This window comes from Oratosquilla oratoria, chromosome 34, assembly GCF_046742065.1.
Source record: "Oratosquilla oratoria isolate Oo_2021 chromosome 34, ASM4674206v1, whole genome shotgun sequence".
NCBI classification, from domain to species: domain Eukaryota; kingdom Metazoa; phylum Arthropoda; class Malacostraca; order Stomatopoda; family Squillidae; genus Oratosquilla; species Oratosquilla oratoria.
Window position 1 is genome coordinate 30,986,335 of NC_134810.1, and position 22,159 is coordinate 31,008,493.

The following is a 22,159-nucleotide window of genomic DNA, read 5'->3' on the forward strand; positions in this document are numbered from 1 at the left end:
TTGGGATAAGAGGACACGGAAAGAAACTCAAAAATGATAGTTATAGAAGAGATCTGAAGAAAAACAGTTTTCCACACAGAGTGGTGGACACTTGGAACAAACTGGATAAAACAATAGTGTGTACAAAAACCATACACGAATTTAAAATCAAACTAGACACTGTGAGATACAGAGGTGGGACACCATGAGCGTAGCTCCCCTTTCCATAAGATACAACTGAGTAAATACATATTTACTCATTTACCAACAAATCCATTTCTACCCTCCCTTGCCCTCTTTCCATGTCTGACTACTCCAAACTCAAACTCACCTTTCCCTTTCAATTTATTTTCATTCAATGCTAACATTTCCATCTTTCTTCTCACAAATATTATAAAAACCTCATCTTTCTTGGTTTGTTCCATATCCTTGTATATTTAAAGACCCACATTCCTCCTCCCAGACCCATTTTTGCCTTGGATTTTCAAAAGGGAAAACTAAAAAGAGGATTTCTAGTCCTTTCACTCCATCCCATTTAGTTGCCTTTTACAAAATAGTCCCTCACTCTAGGAAAAAACGAAAAAGGAAAAACAAATAAATCATTCTGACTAACCCTTCCATCAGATGCTTTGGGTGATGCCTTATTCTTATTCTGAGCCAGTGTCACACTCCGTTTTGGTCGTTTGGATGATGGTTCTTCTCGATTGGAGTCAGTTGCAGCCTCTGGTTCATTGTCCAATTTAGTGGGGGAATCATCTTTCCCAGCTGTTACAATACATTACAATTATACTAAAAATATTATAGAAATAAGCATAATCATCACTAACACCAATAATTCATACTAGTTTAACTCTTTTAAGGAAGTAGTACATATATACACCAAGGTCTCATTCCCCCTTACCAGGGAGGCAGCTAAAGTCAAAAGGCATAATTTTACTCCCACCCATTCCACTCCCATCCACCATCCCTCCCTCCCTTTTATCTTGGCTCTTCATGGATGACAGTTCATCCCTGCACCTTGCCCATCACACTGGGTCAGAAGCAATGCAGCAAGACACAGCACATCCACAGCAAGCCCACTTCATTTAATCAGTAACCACCCCTCTCCATACCCTCATGCAGAAACATTGAAGACAGAGAGGATTAGGATAGGAGCACTGGGAGTAATTGGTGAAGAACAGAATGGGTTTAGGAAAGGTAAGGGTTGTGGATCAGATTTTGTGGTCTCCTGTCGGTATGTTCCGCCTTTGTAATCCTTTGTAATAACACATCCCTTACGAAGTCCCATCTTTACCTCAAACCACTACCTTTCTCCATTTCTAATTCTAACACAGGCTCTACTATTCTCATAAAAACTCTTGACTACTCTTAACAGCTTTCATCCTATCCCATATATCTGCAATACCTCCTACAGTGCCTTCCTGTCTACCCTATCATAAGCCTTTTCCAAATCCATAGAGCCCCAAAAAACATCCTTACCTTTTCCTAAAGCATTCTTACATATCTGTCTTACCCTCTATGCACTCAATTAAATCTATCCAAAAAGCCTCTCTTTCCTCTACACACTTCTCACTACCAGACCCACATCTCCCTTCCCAGTTTCACCTTCATCTACATTAACTTTGAAGAAACCTACTTCCACTCCACCACACATTTACCAATCTCTTCACTTACTAGTATAGTCATGCTTTCTCTCCCTTATCCTTATCCTCTCCTGACACCCTCCCCAACTACATTTCCAAACTCAAACTTGCCCCACCCTTTCAACTTAGTTTCACTCAATCCCAACACATCCATCTTTCTTCTCACAAACATACTGCGTATCATTTCATTTTTAATCTCATCTGTACCACATCCACACACATTAAAAGACTCAAACCTTAGGGTTCTGGTTGGAAAACTCCTACACCCTCTTATGCCCTTGCATTTTTTAGGAATGTCACCTTTGGGGCTACAGAGAAAAGGATTCCTAGTCCTATCCCCATCCCTTTTTTGTCACCTTTTATGACTCAAGTGTGAACACTCTGTGGCAGTATTCTTCTCCCCCACCACAGGGTTTGGGAAAAAAAAAATAATAATATAAAATAAAATAAAGACACCTTACCTTTCTTTGTTACTCTGAGAACACGTTTCACTACCACATTCTTCTCCTTAGTTTTCTGTGATTCAGTACTTGCAGGCTGACGAAGTGAAATTCTACTTTCTTTGTTTTCATCCTTTCTGGCCACACCTTCTTTTCCTGTCTCTTGCATATCCTTTTCCTTATGGTCTGTTACCTCTTCCTCTCCATGTTCACATGATTTGGAATCAATTGATGTATCTAACTGACTACGTGTGATTCTAGCTGGCCTACTTTCTTGTACAGTGCTGCTCACCACAGTTCCCAATCTGTATAAAATAATAATTCAATGAAGTTCTATTACAGAAATATATAGTGAAGCATAAAGGAGAAACTGAAGTAAAAGAAGAATGGGTATGTTTCATGAGCAAGTGCTAAAGTGTACAAACATACAAACAAATACCAAAGACTTTTTCCCCCTTACACAGGAGGTAGCCAAAAAACAAAGGCATAGAAACCACTCCCACCCATTCCATCCCCTACATACTCCACTCCCCTCTACCCTCTTCCCTCCCTCTTATCTTGGCACCTCCTGGATGATGGGTCATCCCTGCATCTTGTCCACTGCCCTGGGTCAGAAGCAGTGTCGCAAGACACAGCACATCCACAGCATTGCCACTTCACAGGAAGAAATACTGTTGTGTGAGAATAGTTAGTGTGGGGCAGTGTAAGATGTGTTCAGTGTCCTCTGTGAAAGGGTTGCATCTGGGACAGTATAATATTGTGACCAGGTCTATTCTCCTCTGGCATTCTTTTAGTGTTGGGTAGTGCTCTGAACACAAGTGTGATAGTGTGGTGCTTGGTAGTCTGTCTAGAAGAGCTTGTTTAGTTACCTGAGTGTGAATGTGGTTTTGTGTGGATGTATTGCATGACAGAACTGGTTTGTTTTAATGTTCGCATAGTATGCTTAATTTTTTTTACCATTCAATTGGTTATGCAAGTGTGAAGTAATGAGATTGGTGGATTGGAGGATTCTGCATAGAACTGTATACCTATCATTTTCATATATCCTTTGGGGAGGATTTTAGTTTCTGTGTGCTGGTGCTCTACTATTCTATTCTATATACCAAGGACTTTTTCCCCAATACAAGGGAGGAAGCCAAAGTCAAATACACTCTTGCTCATTTCATTCTTACCTACCACCCTTTCCTCTCTCTCATCTTTGCTCCTTATGGATGACAGGTCATCCCAATATCCTGCCCACTGCCCTAGGTCAGAAGCAATGCAGTAAGACACAGCACATCCACAGCAATGCTGGTTCACTTAATGGGCAACCTCCCCCTTCTCTGTCCCCTCATGCAGAAAAATAGAAGACAGGGAGAAATCCTTTCAGGCTGCGTCAAAATATTAATATATAATTACTCCAAGTCCCCCATCCCCCACCCACTCCCTTCCATGCATCACAGTATCATCTATACACAGCCATTCTCCACTCACCCCATCACCTGCCTTTTCCCTTCCTTGCTCAACATTAATTCCCCTCTTGTTCAACATCCCTTTCACCCCATCCATATCATCCTCAGTCATCCCCTCTGGTTCACTCCTTCCATCTCTGCCTTCCACACTTCTTTTACTAATCTTTCTTCATTCATTCTTTTCAGTGTCCAAACCATCCCAATATTCTTCATCTCAAGACACATTTAACCACTTCGGTACAATGACGCCTACATATGTGTCATGAGGCGCGAGTGGGTACACGAGGATGCCAGTGTCAGCATCTTGATTATATATATTTTTGTAGTTGTATATGAGTTACCCCCAGATTCTGTGAACTGGTTTGATCACATTTTCTGTGTTTATTATTACTCAGAGTAAAAGAGAATGGGTAATACAACAGTGACTATATATTATAATGTCAGTAGTGTGATGAATCGTACATATGGCAGCCGATGTTGCATGTGAGAATTTGACTCACACTTAAGTGGTTAAGTTTCTCTATGCCTCTCTTATGTTCTATGTCTGCCCCATACAGTGCTGTCAGCACAATCATGCCTTCATAAAATCTCTTCTTTGCATCCATTCCTAAATGCCTATTTCTCATTACACTTTTTATTCCCCTAAGTCATTCACTTGCTTCTCTCGGTCTACAATTTACCTCCACCTCTACTACTTTCCTGCCACATGCAACCCCAAGTACCTAAAACTATCCACTTCCTCCAGCCTCTCTCCTTTAAGACTTACTTCCACATTGCTACCATCCTCTCCCCTTGTATATCTCATCACCTTCCACCCATACTTACCTTCAACTTTCTACTGCATACTTTCCTAAACTTCATCACTAACTCCATTAATCCCTCCTCTGATCCTCCCACAAACACATTGTCATCAGCAAACAACAACTGGCTCACATCCCACTTTTCTCAATTTTCTTTAATCATCTCTAATCCCCTGCCTATTACCCTCGCATTTACTCCCACACCACCCCATGTATACGTTCAACAGCCATGGCAACATGACATTTCCCTGGTACAGTTCCAACTTTAACTCAAACCAATCACTTTCTATTATATTTATATATATATATAAATATATATATACATATAAAAGAGAGAGATCTATAGATGTTACTGTACATATGGACAATTCTAAGGAGATATTTAAGCAACTGGTGACTGAGCTTGAGAGGTGTGGTAATTGTTGTTATGGGAATTGCATTGTTTACCTTGAGCTACGGCAATTTCCCGAAAGCTTGTTTAATTTCGAATTGGGAACCTTACCTGTAACTTCATACCACACTATCGTAATTTTAATTAATATATTATTAAACTCCCCTCACTCTTTATTATTTATTAAGTCTATGTTGTAATTTTGATTAACAAATCGGGAACTTTGAGAACTTACTTAAAGTATTAGTTGTCCCGTGGTTTCGAAGCCGTTTTACGAGCTCGTAAGAATCCCAGCCGAACGAGACTACGTTTAGTTAACTGAACGTCAGACAAGCTTCAGCTCTGGTACCAGACGCAACAAATAAACCTCGGCAAGGGAATTCTACAGTTCGATCAAAGCCTCAAGAATACACTTCTAGTTCCGACGAAAGTTAGAGAACTCAACCAGGTAAGTTCTCCAACGTCCTCGAATTTGAAGACACTTAATTACAACATTACAAGTCTTCTCTAACTTTCGGAATTCTCGGATTTATTTTATTAACTCTGAATTTAAGAATTTAACGTAAATATTTAAATTGAACTTTAGTAGTCGATTTCGACGTTAAATTATTACCACTTTGTGTCGTAAGCCGCTATGTAAGCGCTTTATTAAGGTTACGATAATGTGTGGTTATGAAGTCCGGTTTCCTGTTCTTTATACAGAGTTTGTTCGGTTTTATTAATTTCCTCGTTTGAGGACCTTGTTAACTTTTGGGAAATTTTTTGCCGGCTTTCTCATGAACATTCGGAAATTTTCAAATAGTTCTCTATTCTTGGTGGCCTTTATTGTTATATTGTCGTGGTTTCTTTTGATCTGTTGCCTTTATCCAATTTAAGCTCATATTTAAATCAAATTAATGATTTTTACTTAATTTCTATCTTCGTTGTGCTAAATACACAGTCTAACTCTTTATCTACTTCCGTCCTTGACGACATGTTAATTCAGATTGAGCATTTCCTCTCAAAAATACAAGATTCTGACGAGGAAATTCACGACTTGCTCCCCGAAGAAGAAAAGGACGAGGATATGAAGAAATCCAGAGCTTACCGCCTGTCCATTCTTCTTGAATTGTCTCCTTATAAGGAACGGAGACAAGAGTTAAGGGGAGTTCTTGAATCTAAAATAGGTGAAAAACTAAACAAGTCCACTGATAATTCTGTAAAACTTCATCTTCCTCCTATTGTTCTTCAACATTTCGAAAACAATTCCAGCAATCCTTTTACTTATTTAAACTTTAAAAAGGGTTTTCTGAATGACTTAGCTGGTATCCCCAATCTGACTATTAGTCAGAAGTTAATTTATTTGAAGGGATACCTCAGAGGGGAGGCTTTCCATTTAGTAGAGAATTTACCAGTGGATGATTCAAATTTTGACTCTGCTTTCCTTCTTCTTGATGAGTTGTATTTCAACAAGGAAGAAATTCTTGATAAGGTGTTGATTTCCATTATTAATGCACCGGAGGTCTCACTCTTGAAAGACCTTGAAAGTTACATTAGGTCTGTAGATTCCAAGCTACAAGACCTTAAGGGAATTGGGGTAGATTTCACTAGGCCAGGAAGCGAGGGCCTCCTCTTGATAAGTAAATTAATCTTAAATAAATTGCCTAAATTTTTTCTAATTGAATTGTCTCAGGTGATTAATTCTAATTACCCCAATTTTAATCAACTGAAGGAAGTTTACCAGTCAGTTTTGGTTAGACTTAAAATGGGATCAGATGATCTTGGTGTCAAACCTAAACAAAGCCTTACTACCAGCTCCCTTGCTTTCAAGGAAATTTCCTTGAAAAAAACAGTTGATTCCAGTAAGGGAGTTGATGGCTCCTTTAACCACTTCCATACGGTGATGCCTACGTAGGCGTCATGAGGAGCAAGTAGGTACGCGATGATGCCGATGTCAGTGTCTTGATTATATTTATTGTAGTCGTACCTATGTAACCTCCATTCTCTCTAAACTGGCTTCATCATATTTTCTTTGGTTATCAAAATTCACGGGTGAAAGAGAACAAACGATTGAGCAGTGACTTTATTTTTTATAATGCGATTATGACGCAACATTGCATGTCGGGCAGCTAATGCTGCCAGACGTGCGATGTGCCCCAGAGTGAAGAGGTTAAGGTCAATTCTAATCCCATTAAGAAGTCTATTAGTAGATGTAAATTTTGCCCAGCTTCCGACCATGCTAGATCGAAGTGTACTTCATATAAATCCCTTGAGCACAGGAAAGCTAGAGCAGCTCAGTTAGGACTGTGCAATAGATGCCTAAATCATGGACATGGTTCTTTGGAATGCCCTGGGTTAAAGGCTGCTCTGCCTTACAAATGTTTTGTTTGCAACAAACCCGAGCACCATGGAGCCATGTGTCCTATGGCTTATAAGACACCACTTTCTGAAGGGAAAGTGTTTAATTTTCATAATTCAACAGATTCCATTGTTCCTTTGGTCTCCCTTCCTATTAGCAGAGGAAAGAGAACTGCCCAATGTCTCTTTCTGTTGGACACTGGAGCCCAGTTTTCTATCATTAACCACTTCAGTACGGGACTTAAATCTCGCGGGCAGCAGCCAATGCCAGCCGTATGACGTCACGTAATAATATTCGCATCATAAAATATAGTCGCCGCTTATATCGATCGTTCTCTCTTTCACCCGCGAATTTTGAAAACCACAAAGAATGGGATTCAGGGCGCATTTGGGAGAATGTAAAAACACAGGGGCGACTACAATAAATATAATCAAGACGCCGATATGGCAGCGTCGCGAATCCACTTGCTCCTCATGACGCCTACGTGTGCGGCACCGTATGGAAGGGGTTAATAAGGAATTTGTAGAGGACAAAGTTGGACCTTGTTTAAGTCCTCCTATGGACAAGTTAGTTTCTTCCTTTGGTTTACCTCTAATGAATAAAAGAGGTTTTAACTACACTGCTAACTTAAAACTCCCTTCAGGGATGAATGTTTAGTTTGTTCTTTGCCATTGAAGGATTCAACTTATCCTTACAAATTCCTTATCTTCTGTACTACTTAGTATGATTAATCACCAATTTTTTGTCTCACCAAGTTTTCCAAAAGTGAAGGGAGACCAACTGAACATTTTAGGGATCATAGGAAATGATATTCTTCAAAACTTCTCAAACTTTTCAATTGAAAGTGCCCCCTTGTATGGTAGCCCGTCATGCAAGGTTATCAAGATAACTTGCTGATGGTTACATTCCATACAGGACTGGGGCTCAATATATCCCTCCTAGTGAGAAGCCTTTCTACTTAAAGAGAATGATAAGGGGGATTCCTGAAATGCCCTCTAATGAAATCCAAGACATTGATAGTTTCAAATGCAAGGAGAGGCTTTTGAGGATAAAACCAGACTCTGAACTTGGAGTGGATTCTTTTAATTGCTTAGAGGAATATCATGGAGATTCACTTGTTTTCTATAATTCTTCTTTCAAGACCAATGGAGTTTCTCTAAAGAAAACTGAGAAAGGCACTTCCCTTACTCAGTCTTATAAGAATGTTAAATATTTTCCTCCCAAAAGGTTAGGCTAAGAAAAGTTTCTTGTCAACTTCTGTTTAGAACCTGTAAGTTCTCAATTTGATCCTTTGCAGGAAGTCTTTATTAATTCTAATGTTGAGTATGGTCTTGACAATTTCTATTCTTTAGAGTACATTGGTATTAAAGAGGAACAGACCCTGGATATTGATAATTTACACACTGATGAATTTAAATAGTCCATTTCCTTCAAGAATGGACATTACTATGTGAAGATCCCGTGGAAAAAGGATTTGGTGGATCTTGTTCCCTCTAACCTTAAGATATCTCTAGCTGTGGCTCAAAGGGTTTATGACAAACTTGAGCAAAAGGGGCTTAGAGAGGAATATGAAGCTGTGTTTGACCAGCAAGAGGCCTTGGGTATTATTGAGCCAGTAACTAAAAGAGTCCCTGGACAAATCTTTACACCCCATAGACATGTGTTGAAGGATGATGATCTTGCCACTTCTAGAATAAGGCCAGTTTTCAATTGCTCTCTCAAAGTAGGAAAAGTTCCTTCCTTAACCACTTCAGTACGGGATTTAAATCTCGCGGGCAGCAGCCAATGCCAGCCATATGACGTCACGTAATAATATTCGCATCATAAAATATAGTCGCCGCTTATATCGATCGTTCTCTCTTTCACCCGCGAATTTTGAAAACCACAGAGAGTGGGATTCAGGGCGCATTTGGGAGAATGTAAAAACACAGGGGCGACTACAATAAATATAATCAAGACGCCGATATGGCAGCGTCGCGAATCCACTTGCTCCTCATGACGCCTACGTGTGCGGCACCGTATGGAAGGGGTTAAATGAAGCTGCATTCCTGGGAGTTGACTTGATGAACAACCTCCTCTCTCTTTTGTTGTATTTCAGGACCAATAATCATGTCATTTTGGCTAATGTTATGAAAGCCTTCTTGCAGATCCGTTTGAAGGATGAGGCTGATCGTAACAGGTTCTGTTTCTTCAGGAGGATTAACAACCAGTATATACCCTTCAGGAGGAAGGATGGGAGAGGACAGAAGACAGGGGTGAATGGAGAATGGTTGTATATGGACGATGTTGTGATAGCATGAGGTGGAATGGGCAGGTGGATGGGGGGTGAGGTAGTATGTGTGAGCAAAATTTGACGCAGCCCGAAGGGATTTTTCCCCGTCCTCTCATTTTATGCAATGGGGGGACGGAGAGGGGGGGGGGGTCGCCAATTTAATGAAGCGGCCTTGCTGTGGATGTGCTGCATCTTGCGACACTGCTTCTGACCCAGGGCAGTGGACAAGGTGCAGGGATGACCCGTCATTCAGGTGCTAAGATAGGAGGGAGGGTGGAGGGGTGTGGAGTGTATTTCAGGGATGGAATGGGTGGGAATGATTTTATGCCTTTTTCTTTTTGGCTACCCCCCTTGTAAGGGGGAAAAAGCCTTGGTATATGTATGTATGTATATACCCTTCAGGTATAATACTATAATTTTTGGCTTCATTTGCTCCCCTTTCATTCTAAATTTCATTATCCAACACCATCTTTCTTTGCAGCCTGACTCTCTAACTGCCTCCTTAATCAAAGATAAATTTTATGCAGACAATTTGGTCTACACTACCAATGAGCTTTGTTCTCTCCCTGCAATGGTCGAGAAGATTAATGAGGTCATGCTCAATGGAGGTTTACCTCTCAGGGAGTGGACATGCAATTCGACTTCTGTTCTTTCTGTTCTTGATCAAGAAGTAGTCTTGGGTTATATTTATAATAATGATCATGATACTTTGAGAATCAAGGATGTTTCCCTTGACCAGAATGCCTCGACCAAAATGTAATTTTCGCAGGAAAATTCATTTTTCCCTGATACAAACCTGAGGTACTCCTTACAATAGGATACTTTCGCGTAGCGCGAATATTTCTACTGCGAAATTAAAATCCTCACTCTGTGGGTCTGGGCACACCATAACCATTCTCTGAGCCAGGTATGAATTAAGCACAAGGTTTGTCAGGCAAGGAGAAGGAACTGTTTAGAGGGGTGGTTGAGGAGGGCCATTAAAGGTAAGGAGTACCTCAGGTTTGTATCAGGGAAAAATTAATTTTCCTGCGAAAATTACATTTGTTCCGAAGAATACAAACTCTTCGGTACTCCTTACAATAGGAGACTCGGACTTAGGAGGGAAGGAAGTTGTTATCTAGCCTGGGAAACCGCTGTAAGGAAAATCTAGTGTGCTAAGACTATGTTGACCAGACCCCTATACATTCCCCTCACTTTGAAGTGCACCCCTTTCTGTTCCCTGGAGTGGAGACAGACAGGTTATAATCACTTTTGTACCACTGAAGGGCTTGAATTGATTCCCTTAGAATGCTTGAGCCCCCGCGGGTGAGGTAAGGGAATGTAAGAGTATGAGAAGGACTTTGGAAAGTTATCCCTGCATTTGCCGAGCCAGAACCTGGATGAGTTGTCAGGGTCGGCTGTGTGCTCTCGAGGAGGGGTATATCATTTTCAGGACTTCTTGGGTGGCCACTATGGGGCCCAAAGATAAGTTCCCTAAAGATTCCCGCATAACTTCTTTGAGGTAAAAGGAAGTGAACGTATTCTGGCTCTTCCATATACCTGCTTGAAGAACCTGGTTGACTGACAGATTCTTTCTGATGACTAGGGAGGTCCCTACTGCCCTCAGGTCATGGACAATCTGTGTGGTTCATGTCGCAGGCTCTGCGGATGACTTCCATTGTCCAGTAAGAAATGGAATTCTTAGTGATGGGCTACCTTTAGTAGAGATGAACAACCTCTTTAATTCTGGTCGAAGATGTTCGGTTCTCTTGAGGTAGGTCCGGATGGCTCATACCGGGCATAGAACTGTTTCAGTCTATTCTCCCCCTGCAAATTCGTCTAAGGACGGAACACTAAAGGACCAGAATCTAGGGTCGGATTTGGCAGGATCTTGGTTGTTGGCAATGAATGGAGGCATGAAAGTGAAGGAGACCTCTTTCCATCCTTTGGAATGGGCGACTCTATAAGAGATGGCATGTAACTCCCCTACTCTCTTGGAAGATGCCAGGGCTAGCAGAAAAAACTGTCCTCTAGGTGAGGTCCTTCAGATGTGCCTCTCGGAGAGGTTTGTAAGGGGGACCCCTCAGAGTTCAGGACTAATGCCACATCCCGCGGAGGAGAACTGATTTCCCTGGGGGGAGCATGATCTTTGAAGTGCCTGAAGAGCATGGAAATTTCCGGTGAAAGGGCTAGGACCATGCCCTTCAGAGAAAACACCTGATTTAGAGCTGCCCTATAGCCTTGTACTGCCGAGAGGGAGATCTTCTTGGACTTCCTGAGGAAGTGGAAGGATGCGATCTCAGGAATGGTGGCTCGATCTGGGACTAACTTCCTGGAGTGGCACCATTTTGCAAAGGCATTGCATTTCCCTTGATAAAGGTTAGCTGAGGAAGAGCGAATAGGAGCGGACATGTCCTCTGCCACTTCTCTGGGAAAACCCTTCTTTAGGAGGATCCGGACCATAGTCTGAATGCGTGAAGATTGAGTGCTGAAGGGTTCTTGTGCCAAGGCTCTGGTAACCGAGCCGGGATCAAGGCTGCTTAAGGTTTGTCCCTGATGGGAAGTAGAAGCATTTTTGCTGTTCCACTGGAACAGAGCGCCAGCACGGTTTTTCGGTTGCCAACTTTGTGAGTGCGTCGGAGGCCTGGTTCATGGCTCGTACCGCTGTGTACTCCATGGGAGTTGGTTTTGTTGTTTGAGAATTGCCCGTCCTGAAGATTTCAGACTCGAACGTGACTTCCACTTCTTGTGGAAGGCTCAGTTGATTAGCTCTCCTAACTTTAGAGAGGATCTCTGAGCAGGAGGGTGTAACAACTATCGGGGATTCCGACTGGGAATCCTGCGAAGTTTGGTAACTTGCCCTCTCATCCCCGGCGCTGTGGACGTCGTCGTAGCTGGCGCCTGTCCGGTCAGCGAGAAACACCGCGCCTGCAACCTCGTCCCTGATCTCTGTCCTCGTGAGCAAAGGGCATGGAAAGGTCACCGTTGATCACCCGGCTCTTCCTACGGTGGGTGTTGTGCGTACTGCGGGATTCCTGAGTAGAAGAGACTAAGGGGCTCTTTGTCTTTGAACCCGGGTTCTTTGTCCGTGCCGGCGTCGAGTTTCCGGGATGCGTCGGGGGCAAGCCGCAAGCGACCACATCCGGGAAAAATGTCATACAGGAGCGGTAGCTAGAGGTGGCCTGAGGCGCATGTCCATCTACGCTAACCGTCCTAGTTGAAGGAAGAGGACAACTTGGCCTGAGAATGACTCGAAGTGGACTTAGATAGTGAGTTACTTGTTAGTTGGAACAAGTTATGTGAAAATTTTAGGGAGGTTAATAACCTATCCTTTAAAAGGAAAACCTTTTGTACAGAATTTTCCATTAACCACTTCCATACGGTGACGCCTACGTAGGCGTCATGAGGAGCAAGTGGGTACGCAATGATGCCGACGTCGATGTCTTGATTATATTTATTGTAGTCATACCTACGTAACCTCCATTCTCTCTAAACTGGTTTCATCATATTTTCTATGGTTATCAAAATTCACGGGAGAAAGAGAATGAACGATTGAGCACTGACTTTATTTTTTATTAGGTGATTATTATGATGCAACATCGCACGTCGGGCAGCTAATGCTGCCAGACGTGCACTGTGCCCCGGAGTGAAGAGGTTAAATTGTTTGTATTTGCTGATGCTTCCAAGGAAGCCTATGGATGTGCCATAAATGTAGGGCAAGAAAGAAGAGCATTAAAGGAGTCTAATACCTCTCTTCTATTTGCCAAGGTCATGGTGGCTCCTATTAAACAGAGAACTTTACCATCTTTGGAGCTTTTGGCAACTTTTCTATCTTTGAAATGCCTCAACACTATTTTTGAGGAAGGACTGGTGTCTGCCCCACTGGTTGAATCTGTGGTTCTTTTTGTTGATAGTCAAGTTGCCCTTTCTTGGATCCTGACCAACAAGGCTCCTAAGAAAAATATATTTGTCAATAATAGATAGAAGGAAATTTCCGATCTTTTGGAAATTTTCAAGGCCAAGTTCACACCCATTTCCTTTACTTATGTTCCTTCTGAACATAATATAGCTGATTTCCTAATTAAACCTTGTAGTGCTAAGGTGTTCAAGGAATAATTTAACTGGTGGGTTTATGGACATGAATGGTTGTTGTTGCCTCCTCATACTTGGCCAAAGGGTCACTTGGGATGTATTCCCTCCTGTTTCAAGGGAGACATTGTCAATGCTGCTGTTGTACAAGTTGACACTCCTCTAATAGATATCTCTAAGTTTTCTTACTACAGTAAACTTCTTCATCACACTTCTTTGATTTTTAAGGCTGTCTTTCTGTTCAAGAAGTCTAATGCTGACCCTGTTAAGGCAGCATCTAATTATTTGATGAGTATTATGCAAAGGGATTCCTTTTCTGCTGAATTGGCTTATTTGCAGAATTCCAACACTAATGACGTAACTCCTTGGGTAAGTCAAATGAACTTGTTCTTGGACAAGAATGGTTTGATTAGGTCCATGGGCAGAATTGACAAGAACATTAACCTCAAATACGAGGTTGTCAATCCCCTTCTCTTGTCCAAATCTCATCATTTAACTAAGATCCTAATTTTCTTTGCTCATTGTCAAGTTATGCACATGGGACTACAAGCCACACTTAATTTCCTTCGTATGCACGGATTCTGGATATAGGCCAGACAAGCTGTTTTAACCCCTTCCATATGGTGCCGCCTACGTAGGCGTCATGAGGAGCAAGTGGATTCGCGACGCTGCCATATCGGCATCTTGATTATATTTATTGTAGTCGCCCTTGTGTTTTTACATTCTCCCAAATGTGCCCTGAATCCCATTCTCTGTGGTTTTCAAAATTCGCGGGTGAGAGAGAACGATCAATATAAGCGGTGACTATATTTTATGATGCGAGTATTATTACGACACCTCATCCTAGGACGTCCCCTCATGTTCACTCCCTCCACATCTGCCTTCCATACCTCTTTTACTAGTCTTTCTTCACTCATTCTTTCCATGTGTCCAAACCATCCTAATATTCTTTCATCAACCCTCTCTCCCAAATCCTTTTTCACCCCTGTTCTCCTCCTCACCTCCTCATTTCTCACTCTATCTAGCCTAGTAACCCCCACCATACTTCTCAGACACCTCATCTCAAACACATTCAAACTCCTTCTCTCTTCTTCTCTTATGTTCCACGTTTCTGCCCCATACAGTGCTGTTGGCACAATCACTCCTTCATACAGTCTCCTCTTCGCATCCATTCCCAAATGTCTATTTCTCATTACACTCTTTAAACCACCAAGGCATTTACTCGCTTCTCTCAATCTACATTCTACCTCCACCTTCACTCCACCTTTTCCTGCTACACTTGCACCCAAGTATCTAAAACTATCCACTTCCTCCAGTCGCTCTCCCTTAATGTTCACTTCCAGTCTACTGCCACTTTCACCCCTTGTACATCTCATCACCTTACTTTTACCCACATTTATCTTTAGCTCTCTTCTATCACATACTCTCCCAAACTCTGCCACCAGCTTCCTCAATCCCTCCTCTGACCCTGCCACAAGCACAGTGTCGTCCGCAAACAACAGCCTTGCTGTGGATGTACTGTGTCTTGCGACACTGCTTCTGACCCGGGGCGGTCGGCAGGGTGCAGGGATGACCCGTCATCCAGGAGGTGCTCAGATGAGAGGAAGGGTGGGAGGGGTGTGGAGTGTATTTAGGGATGGAGTGGGTGGGAGTGTTTTTATGCCTTTCCCTTTTTGGCTACCTCCCTTGGAAGGGGGAAGAAGCCTTGGTATATGTATGTATTATTATGACAAGTCGTACGGCTGGCATTGGCTGCTGCCCGCTAAATTTAAGTCCGGAGTGAAGTGGTTAAGCATTTTGAAGGATTGTATAGTTTGTAGGAAATACAATTCTCATGTAGTAAATTATCCTTCTCCTTCCTCTTTACCTGCCTCTAGAGTGAATCTAAGTGTGCCCTTTGCCCATACTGGTGTAGACTACACAGTGCATTTATGGGTTAGAAACAGGAATGGAGAGAAGGTTAACCACTTCCATACGGTGACACCTACGTAGGCGGCATGAGGAGCAAGTGGGTACGCGATGATGCCGACGTCGGCATCTTGATTATATTTATTGTAGTCGTATCTAGGTAATTTCCATTCTCTCTAAACTGGCTTCAACAATTTTCTATGGTTATCAAAATACATGGGTGAAAGAGAATGAACGATTGAGCACTGACTTTACTTTTTATAATGAGATTATTATGCCGCAACATCGCACATCGGGCAGCTAATGCTGCCAGACGTGCGATGTGCCCCGGAGTGAAGAGGTTAAAGCATACATTCTTATTTTCACATGTTTCAATACTAGAGCAGTTCATTTAGAAGTTGTGGATACTATGTCCACTCCTGAGTTCATTTTGGCTTTCGTTAGGTTTGCTAACAGGTATGGAATTCCTTCTGCTGTTTATTCTGACAACGCTAAATCTTTTGTACAAGCGGGAAATGTTATTGAACAACGTCTTCTGAATTTGAAGAGAAATTTAAAACTTCCCCTGTTCAGCATAGAACCATTCCTGTTTATGCTGCTTGGTATGGTGCCACTTGGGAAAGGTTAATACAGACAGTGAAACAATGTTTGTATAAGGTATTGGGTAGGTCTGTTCCTTCCCTGGCAGAGATTACCACTCTTTTGTCCGATGTTCAAAAATTTTTAAACAATAGACCACTAACTTATCGTTCTTGTGAAAATGAGGTAGATGTTATTACCCCAAATCATTTCCTTATTGGAAGGACCATTCCTTTCCTTGATGTTTGGAGACTTGGAACAAGTTCCTGAATGGGAATCAGGAGAAGACTACCCTTCTCTTCTCAACTTGGTCATGGACTGTAGGGATTATTTCTATGAAGAGTTCAAGAAACGATGGTTGACAGAGTACTTGGTCAGCTTAAGGGAAAGGGATAGAGCTGCATATCACAGTTCTAGAAGCTGGGAAAAGGGTGATATTGCCTTTTTGAAACTCCCCTTCAAGAGCAGACCCTTCTGGCCCTTAGTTTGTATTGTGGAAACTTTTCCTGACCAAGACAAGGTGATACGTACAGTCTCTGTCATTAAGCCTGATGGAAACTCTATTAAAGTGAACATTAAACTTTTAATCCCTCTAGAGCTCCATGCTGAGTTGAGTTCCAGTCTTGAGGATGAATCCCCTGGGGATCCTAATGTTCAGGCTAGAGAGTCTGAACCCTTAGAAAAGGTCTCAGACTCAGAGGAGTTTAACTCTTTACAAGACGATTGTGTCTCACTGGAACCTACCTCTGTGAGGCCAACTCGTAAGACTGCACTGGCCTCTGGAGACCTAGTAAGGTCTCTAGCAAACAAAAACTTGTTATAAATTTTGTTCAAAAGTGCTATATTTATTAAACACTTTCTTTTTGTTGTCGGGGAGGCTGTGGTAATTGTTGTTATGGGAATTGCATTGTTTACCTTGAGCTACGGCAATTTCCCGAAAGCTTGTTTAATTTCGAATCAGGAACCTTTCCTGTAACTTCGTACCACACTATCGTAATTTTAATTAATATATTATTAAACTCCCCTCACTCTTTATTATTTATTAAGTCTATGTTGTTATTTTGATTAACAAATTGGGAACTTTGAGAACTTACTTAAAGTATTAGTTGTTCCGTGGTTTCGAAGCCGTTTTACGAGCTCGTAAGAATCCCAGCCGAACGAGACTATGTTTAGTTAACTGAACGTCAGACAAGCTTCAGCTCTGGTACCAGACACAACAAATTGAAGCCTCAAGAATACACTTCTAGTTCTGACGAAAATTAGAGAACTAAACCAGGTAAGTTCTCTAACGTTCTCGAATTTGAAGACACTTAATTACAACAAAAGAAACACAAATGAAGATAGTTATGAGTGAATAATAACTGATACTAAAGTTTCACAGTCTGAAAACCTCCAGCTGCACAGGGGCAACTTACCTCTGCATGATACGGGAAAGTTTTTGTTTTGGACGAACTGATGACATTTTGGCTACTCGTGCTTTCTTACGGGCCATGACAGCTGAAGCAGAAGCCCGGTACTTTTGTAACAAGCCTTTTGATCGAGTAACACTTTCAGATGTGCCAGTATTTGTTTTTACATTTAGGTGGGCTTTTCGAGTCAGCATTCGACTTGTAGCTAAACCTCTCTCTGCAAAATTGAAATAAACAATTGAGACTATCATTCATGTAAGTATATATACTTAAACTCAGACATCCCCAATACATAATACCACAGCTTTCACATAGAGACAATGAAACAATAATAACCCAACACAGCCTTTAAAAAATAGCTGCTAAAAAGATCCAAACTTACATATACCAAAAGGCCTTTTTGCCTTTATAGAGGGGATGACCAGATACAATTCATTATGTAATGAATTATCACTTTCCGAGAGGGCTAAAACAGTGCTTCCTGAGGACCTTTTTAAAGCAGATAATTCAATATAGTACACCCTGAACCTAAATGTGAGTTAAGATGATGAGATGTACAAGGGGGATGGCAGAGTCAGGGTGGAGATAAATTGTGGATTGAAAGAAGCAAGCAAATGTCTTAGAGGATTGAAAAGTACAATGAGAAACAGGCATCTGGGAATAGATGCAAAGAGAAGATTGTATTAACCACTTCCATGCGGTGACGCCTACGTAGGCGGCATGAGGAGCAAGTGGGTACTCGATGATGCCGACGTCGCTATCTTGATTATATTTATTGTAGTCGCACCTATGTAATTTCCATTCTCTCTAAACTGGCTTCATCAATTTTCTATGGTTATCAAAATACACGGGTGAAAGAGAACGAACGATTGAGCACTGACTTTATTTTTTATAATGCGATTATTATGACGCAACATCGCATGTCGGGCAGCTGATGCTGCCAGATGTGCAATGTGCCCCAGAGTGAAGAGGTTAAGATAGATCGTGCATATGGCACTGTATGGGGCAGCGACTTGGATTTTAAGAGAGGCAGAGAGAAGTTTAAATGTTTCAGATGAACTAGCTGAGAACTATGGTAAGGGTTACAGGGTTAAATAGAGTTAGAAACAAGGTGAGGAGGAGAGTAGGGGGGGAGCCAACAGATAGGGTTAATGAAAAATTAGTGGGATGGTTTATTTTAGCAAAGGAGGTTTAGAGAGCAGAGGTGGATGGAGTGAACTTGAGGGGACAACAAGGATAAGATGGATGAGTGGGGTGAAAGAGGCTTGGAACAAAAAGGGTATGTTTATTAAGCAAGGAAGGGAAAAGGCAGGGGATAGGGGTGAGTGGAGGATGGTTGTGTATAGATGACATTTTGACACTACCCAAAGGGATTTTCTTATCTCCTCCATTATCATCATTTTCTTAGTGCCTCCCACCACCACCACCACCAATCAATCCCCATCCTCCTCCACATTTAACAGCTCTCTAAAATACTATGCCCACCTTCCCCTTACCACCCTATGTTCCATTAACATCAGTCCATCCATGCCTTTTATCTTTTCTTCTCTACTTGACTCACTTCCCCTTCCTATCTTAACCACTTCCATACGGTGACGCCTACATAGGCGGCATGAGGAGCAAGTGGGTACGCGATGATGCCGACGTCGGCATCTTATATTTATTGTAGTCATACCTACGTAACCTCCATTCTCTCTAAACTGGCTTCATCATATTTTCTATGGTTATAAAAATTCACGGGTGAAAGAGAACAAACGATTGAGCACTGACTTAAATTTTTATAATGTGATTATTATGACGCAACATCGCACGTCGGGCAGCTAATGCTGCCAGATGTGCAATGTGCCCCGGAGTGAAGAGGTTAAATCTGTCTTACCACTAATGCTGCCAGAAGGAAAAGGCATAAAATCATTCCCACCCATTCCATCCCTGAATACACTCCACACCCCTCCACCCTCCCTCTTATCTTAGCACCTCCTGGATGACGGGTCATCCCTGCACCTTGTTCACTGTCCTGGGTCAGAAGCAGTGTTGCAAGACACAGCACATCCACAGCAAGGCCACTTCATTAAATCAGCGACCCCCCCCTCTCTGTCCCCCCATGCATAAAAGGAGAAGACGGGGAGAAATCCCTTCGGGCTGCGTCAAATTTTGCTCACACATACTACCTCACCCCCCATCCACCCACCCATTCCACCTAATGCATCACATCATCATCCATATACAACCATTCTCCCAGTGGCCAGGGGTGGTTTGTGTGTGTATTAGAGTGTTGTTGATGTAGAGATGAGGTATGTATTTGTGTTCAAACTGGACAAAAGAACACAAATACATACCTCATCTCTACATCAACAACACTCTAATACCACACACAAACACACCAAAAATTCTTGGTGTAACATACGATACATCCATGTCTTTCAAACAACACATCACAAACATAAAAAACAAATGCACACCCAGACTTAACGCACTTAAGTCAATCACTGGAACAACATTTGGACAAAACAAAGAAACTAATATAACAATATACAAACAATGCATACGCTCAGTGTTGAATTATGTGAGTCCTGCATGGGCTCCTAATCTCAGTGAGACACACCACAACACCCTTCAAATCATACAAAACAAAGCCCTAAAAACAATTACAGGCTGCACAAATACAACACCTACAGACCATTTACACCATGAAACAAAATTCCTCAAAGTCAAGGACCACCTCGACATGAGAGGCACACAAACACTTGCCGCAGCCACCACAAACACATTACACCCGCTACACTACATAGCAGAACACCCACACACACCAAGAAACATTAAAACAACACCCAAAGACCTTTATCACGCACAGATACTCTCTTCTCTTCCTCCACAACCACCAAATACAAGCCTCCGGAAACATATTCATAATCATATCACTCACCGCTCCATTAACCACTTCAGTACAGACCTTAAATCTCGCGGGCAGCAGCCAATGCCAGCCGTACGACGTGTCGTAATAATACTCGCATCATAAAATATAGTCACCGCTTATATCGATCGTTCTCTCTTTCACCCGCGAATTTTGAAAACCACAGAGAATGGGATTCAGGGCACATTTGAGAGAATGTAAAAACACAGGGGCGACTACAATAAATATAATCAAGACGCTGATATGGCAGCGTCGCGAATCCACTTGCTCCTCATGACGCCTAAGTGTGCGGCACCGTATGGAAGGGGTTAACACACTGAAAGACAACACACTGCTGCATGCCAGACCCCCTGATATCCACCCTTCTGAATCCTCTCTCCCACGAAAGGACAGAGTCCACTTGGCCAGACTGCGGTGCGGTCACCACCCAGCACTTCTAAGCTACCAGAAGAGGCTGGATGACCGCATTGTGAACAGCTGCCCAGGATGTAACACTTCACCCCATACCATACAACACATAATGGAAGACTGCATTATACACAATCATGCACGCAAACAACACAACATACGCTCTATAAAGGATTTGTGGGAAAACCCAGTTTCGGCTATGGCATTCCTTGGGGAGACGGGACTGCTCGGACAGACAGTCTAGGGAACGACAACAACAACAACAACCATTCTACCACCCCTGTCTTCTGTTCTCTCCCGTCCTTCCTCAACAGACATTCCCCTCTTCCCCAAAGCCCCCTTCACCCCATCCATCCACCTCATCCTAGGACATCCCCTCATGTTCACTCCCTCCACATCTGCCTTCCATACCTCTTTTAATAGTCTTTCTTTTCTCATGAGGACAGGGTTGGCAGGAGTGGGGGAGGAGTAGCACTTTTTGTTAAAAATACAATAAACTGTATTATCAACAATTCAATTAAGGAAGAGGACTGTACAAAATCTATTTGGGTAGAGATAATAAGCATGAATAAGAAAGTTATTATTGGCATCCCGTATAGAACTCCTAACCTCAGCCTTGAGCAGACTTATCCCCAGATTCATGAAATTAACAGAGCGTCCAAGTACAAAAATGTTGTGATCATGGGAGATTTTATAGAAACTTTAACTGGGAAACTTTAGTAGATCAGAAAGTGAAAAAATTCTTAGATGTGGTACAGGATAATTTTGTAAAACAAGTGATTACCAATCCTATGAGGGGAAAAAATACTCTGGACTTGCTTTTAACTAAAAATGAGCACCTAATGAGTAACATTAAAGTGGGAGATGGTCTAGGCTCTAGCGATCATCAAGAAATAAGATTTAATATTATTTGGGAAGAATTAAAAACTATGAATAATGTCCAAGTGCCAGACTTTAGGAGAGCAAACTTTGACAATATAAAAACCTATTAGAAATTAAATATGAAATGTCATACGGACATTTCGGACATTATTGGTGCGGTCAGGTGTCAGTACATGACCAGGGGTCAGGTCACAGAGGGTAATATGCATACCTTGGGTCAGGTCACTTGGGGGGTGGGGGCTCAACAGACAGGTCAGCAATTTGGTTGAAATCTATAGCAATCTGATTTAATTATTAATGCACAAAATATATTTATCACCCTGAAGTCAATATGGAAGAATAGTAATACTCCCAAATGGATAGTGGACAGATTGAAATATGAGATCGGAATGAAAAGAGGACTTTAAGTAAAAATAAAAAACGGGGAAACACACCTTAGATCAAGATATAACAAAATGGCAAAGCTGGATAAAAAGAATACATGTACAGCAAAACGTAATTATGAAATTAAGGTTGCCAGTCAAGCAAGATCCAACCCTAAGGGTTTCTTTCATCTCTATACAACAAAAAATAAAGAAAGAATAGGACCAATTAAAAACAATGAAAATGTTATGATAGAATCGTAGAAAAAAATGAGTGGAGTTTAACAAATATTTTCTTTCAGTGTTGACTGCAATCCA

At 41.9% G+C, this 22,159-nt stretch overlaps 2 protein-coding genes across 2 annotated transcripts in view; one reads left to right on the forward strand and one right to left on the reverse strand.

The window, feature by feature from the left end:
* Positions 1–22,159, forward strand: part of prel (preli-like) — a 358,444-nt gene that overhangs the window by 286,635 nt on the left and 49,650 nt on the right. The window lies entirely within an intron of this gene.
* The window catches only part of LOC143018165 (uncharacterized), a gene marked incomplete at its 3' end in the record, with an annotated part of 324,170 nt that overhangs the window by 254,822 nt on the left and 47,189 nt on the right, over positions 1–22,159 (reverse strand). Inside the window, 3 exon segments of the mRNA XM_076173326.1 lie at positions 593–744; positions 2,084–2,367; positions 17,285–17,495. Of these exon segments, the coding sequence (XP_076029441.1) occupies positions 593–744; positions 2,084–2,367; positions 17,285–17,495 (647 nt within the window).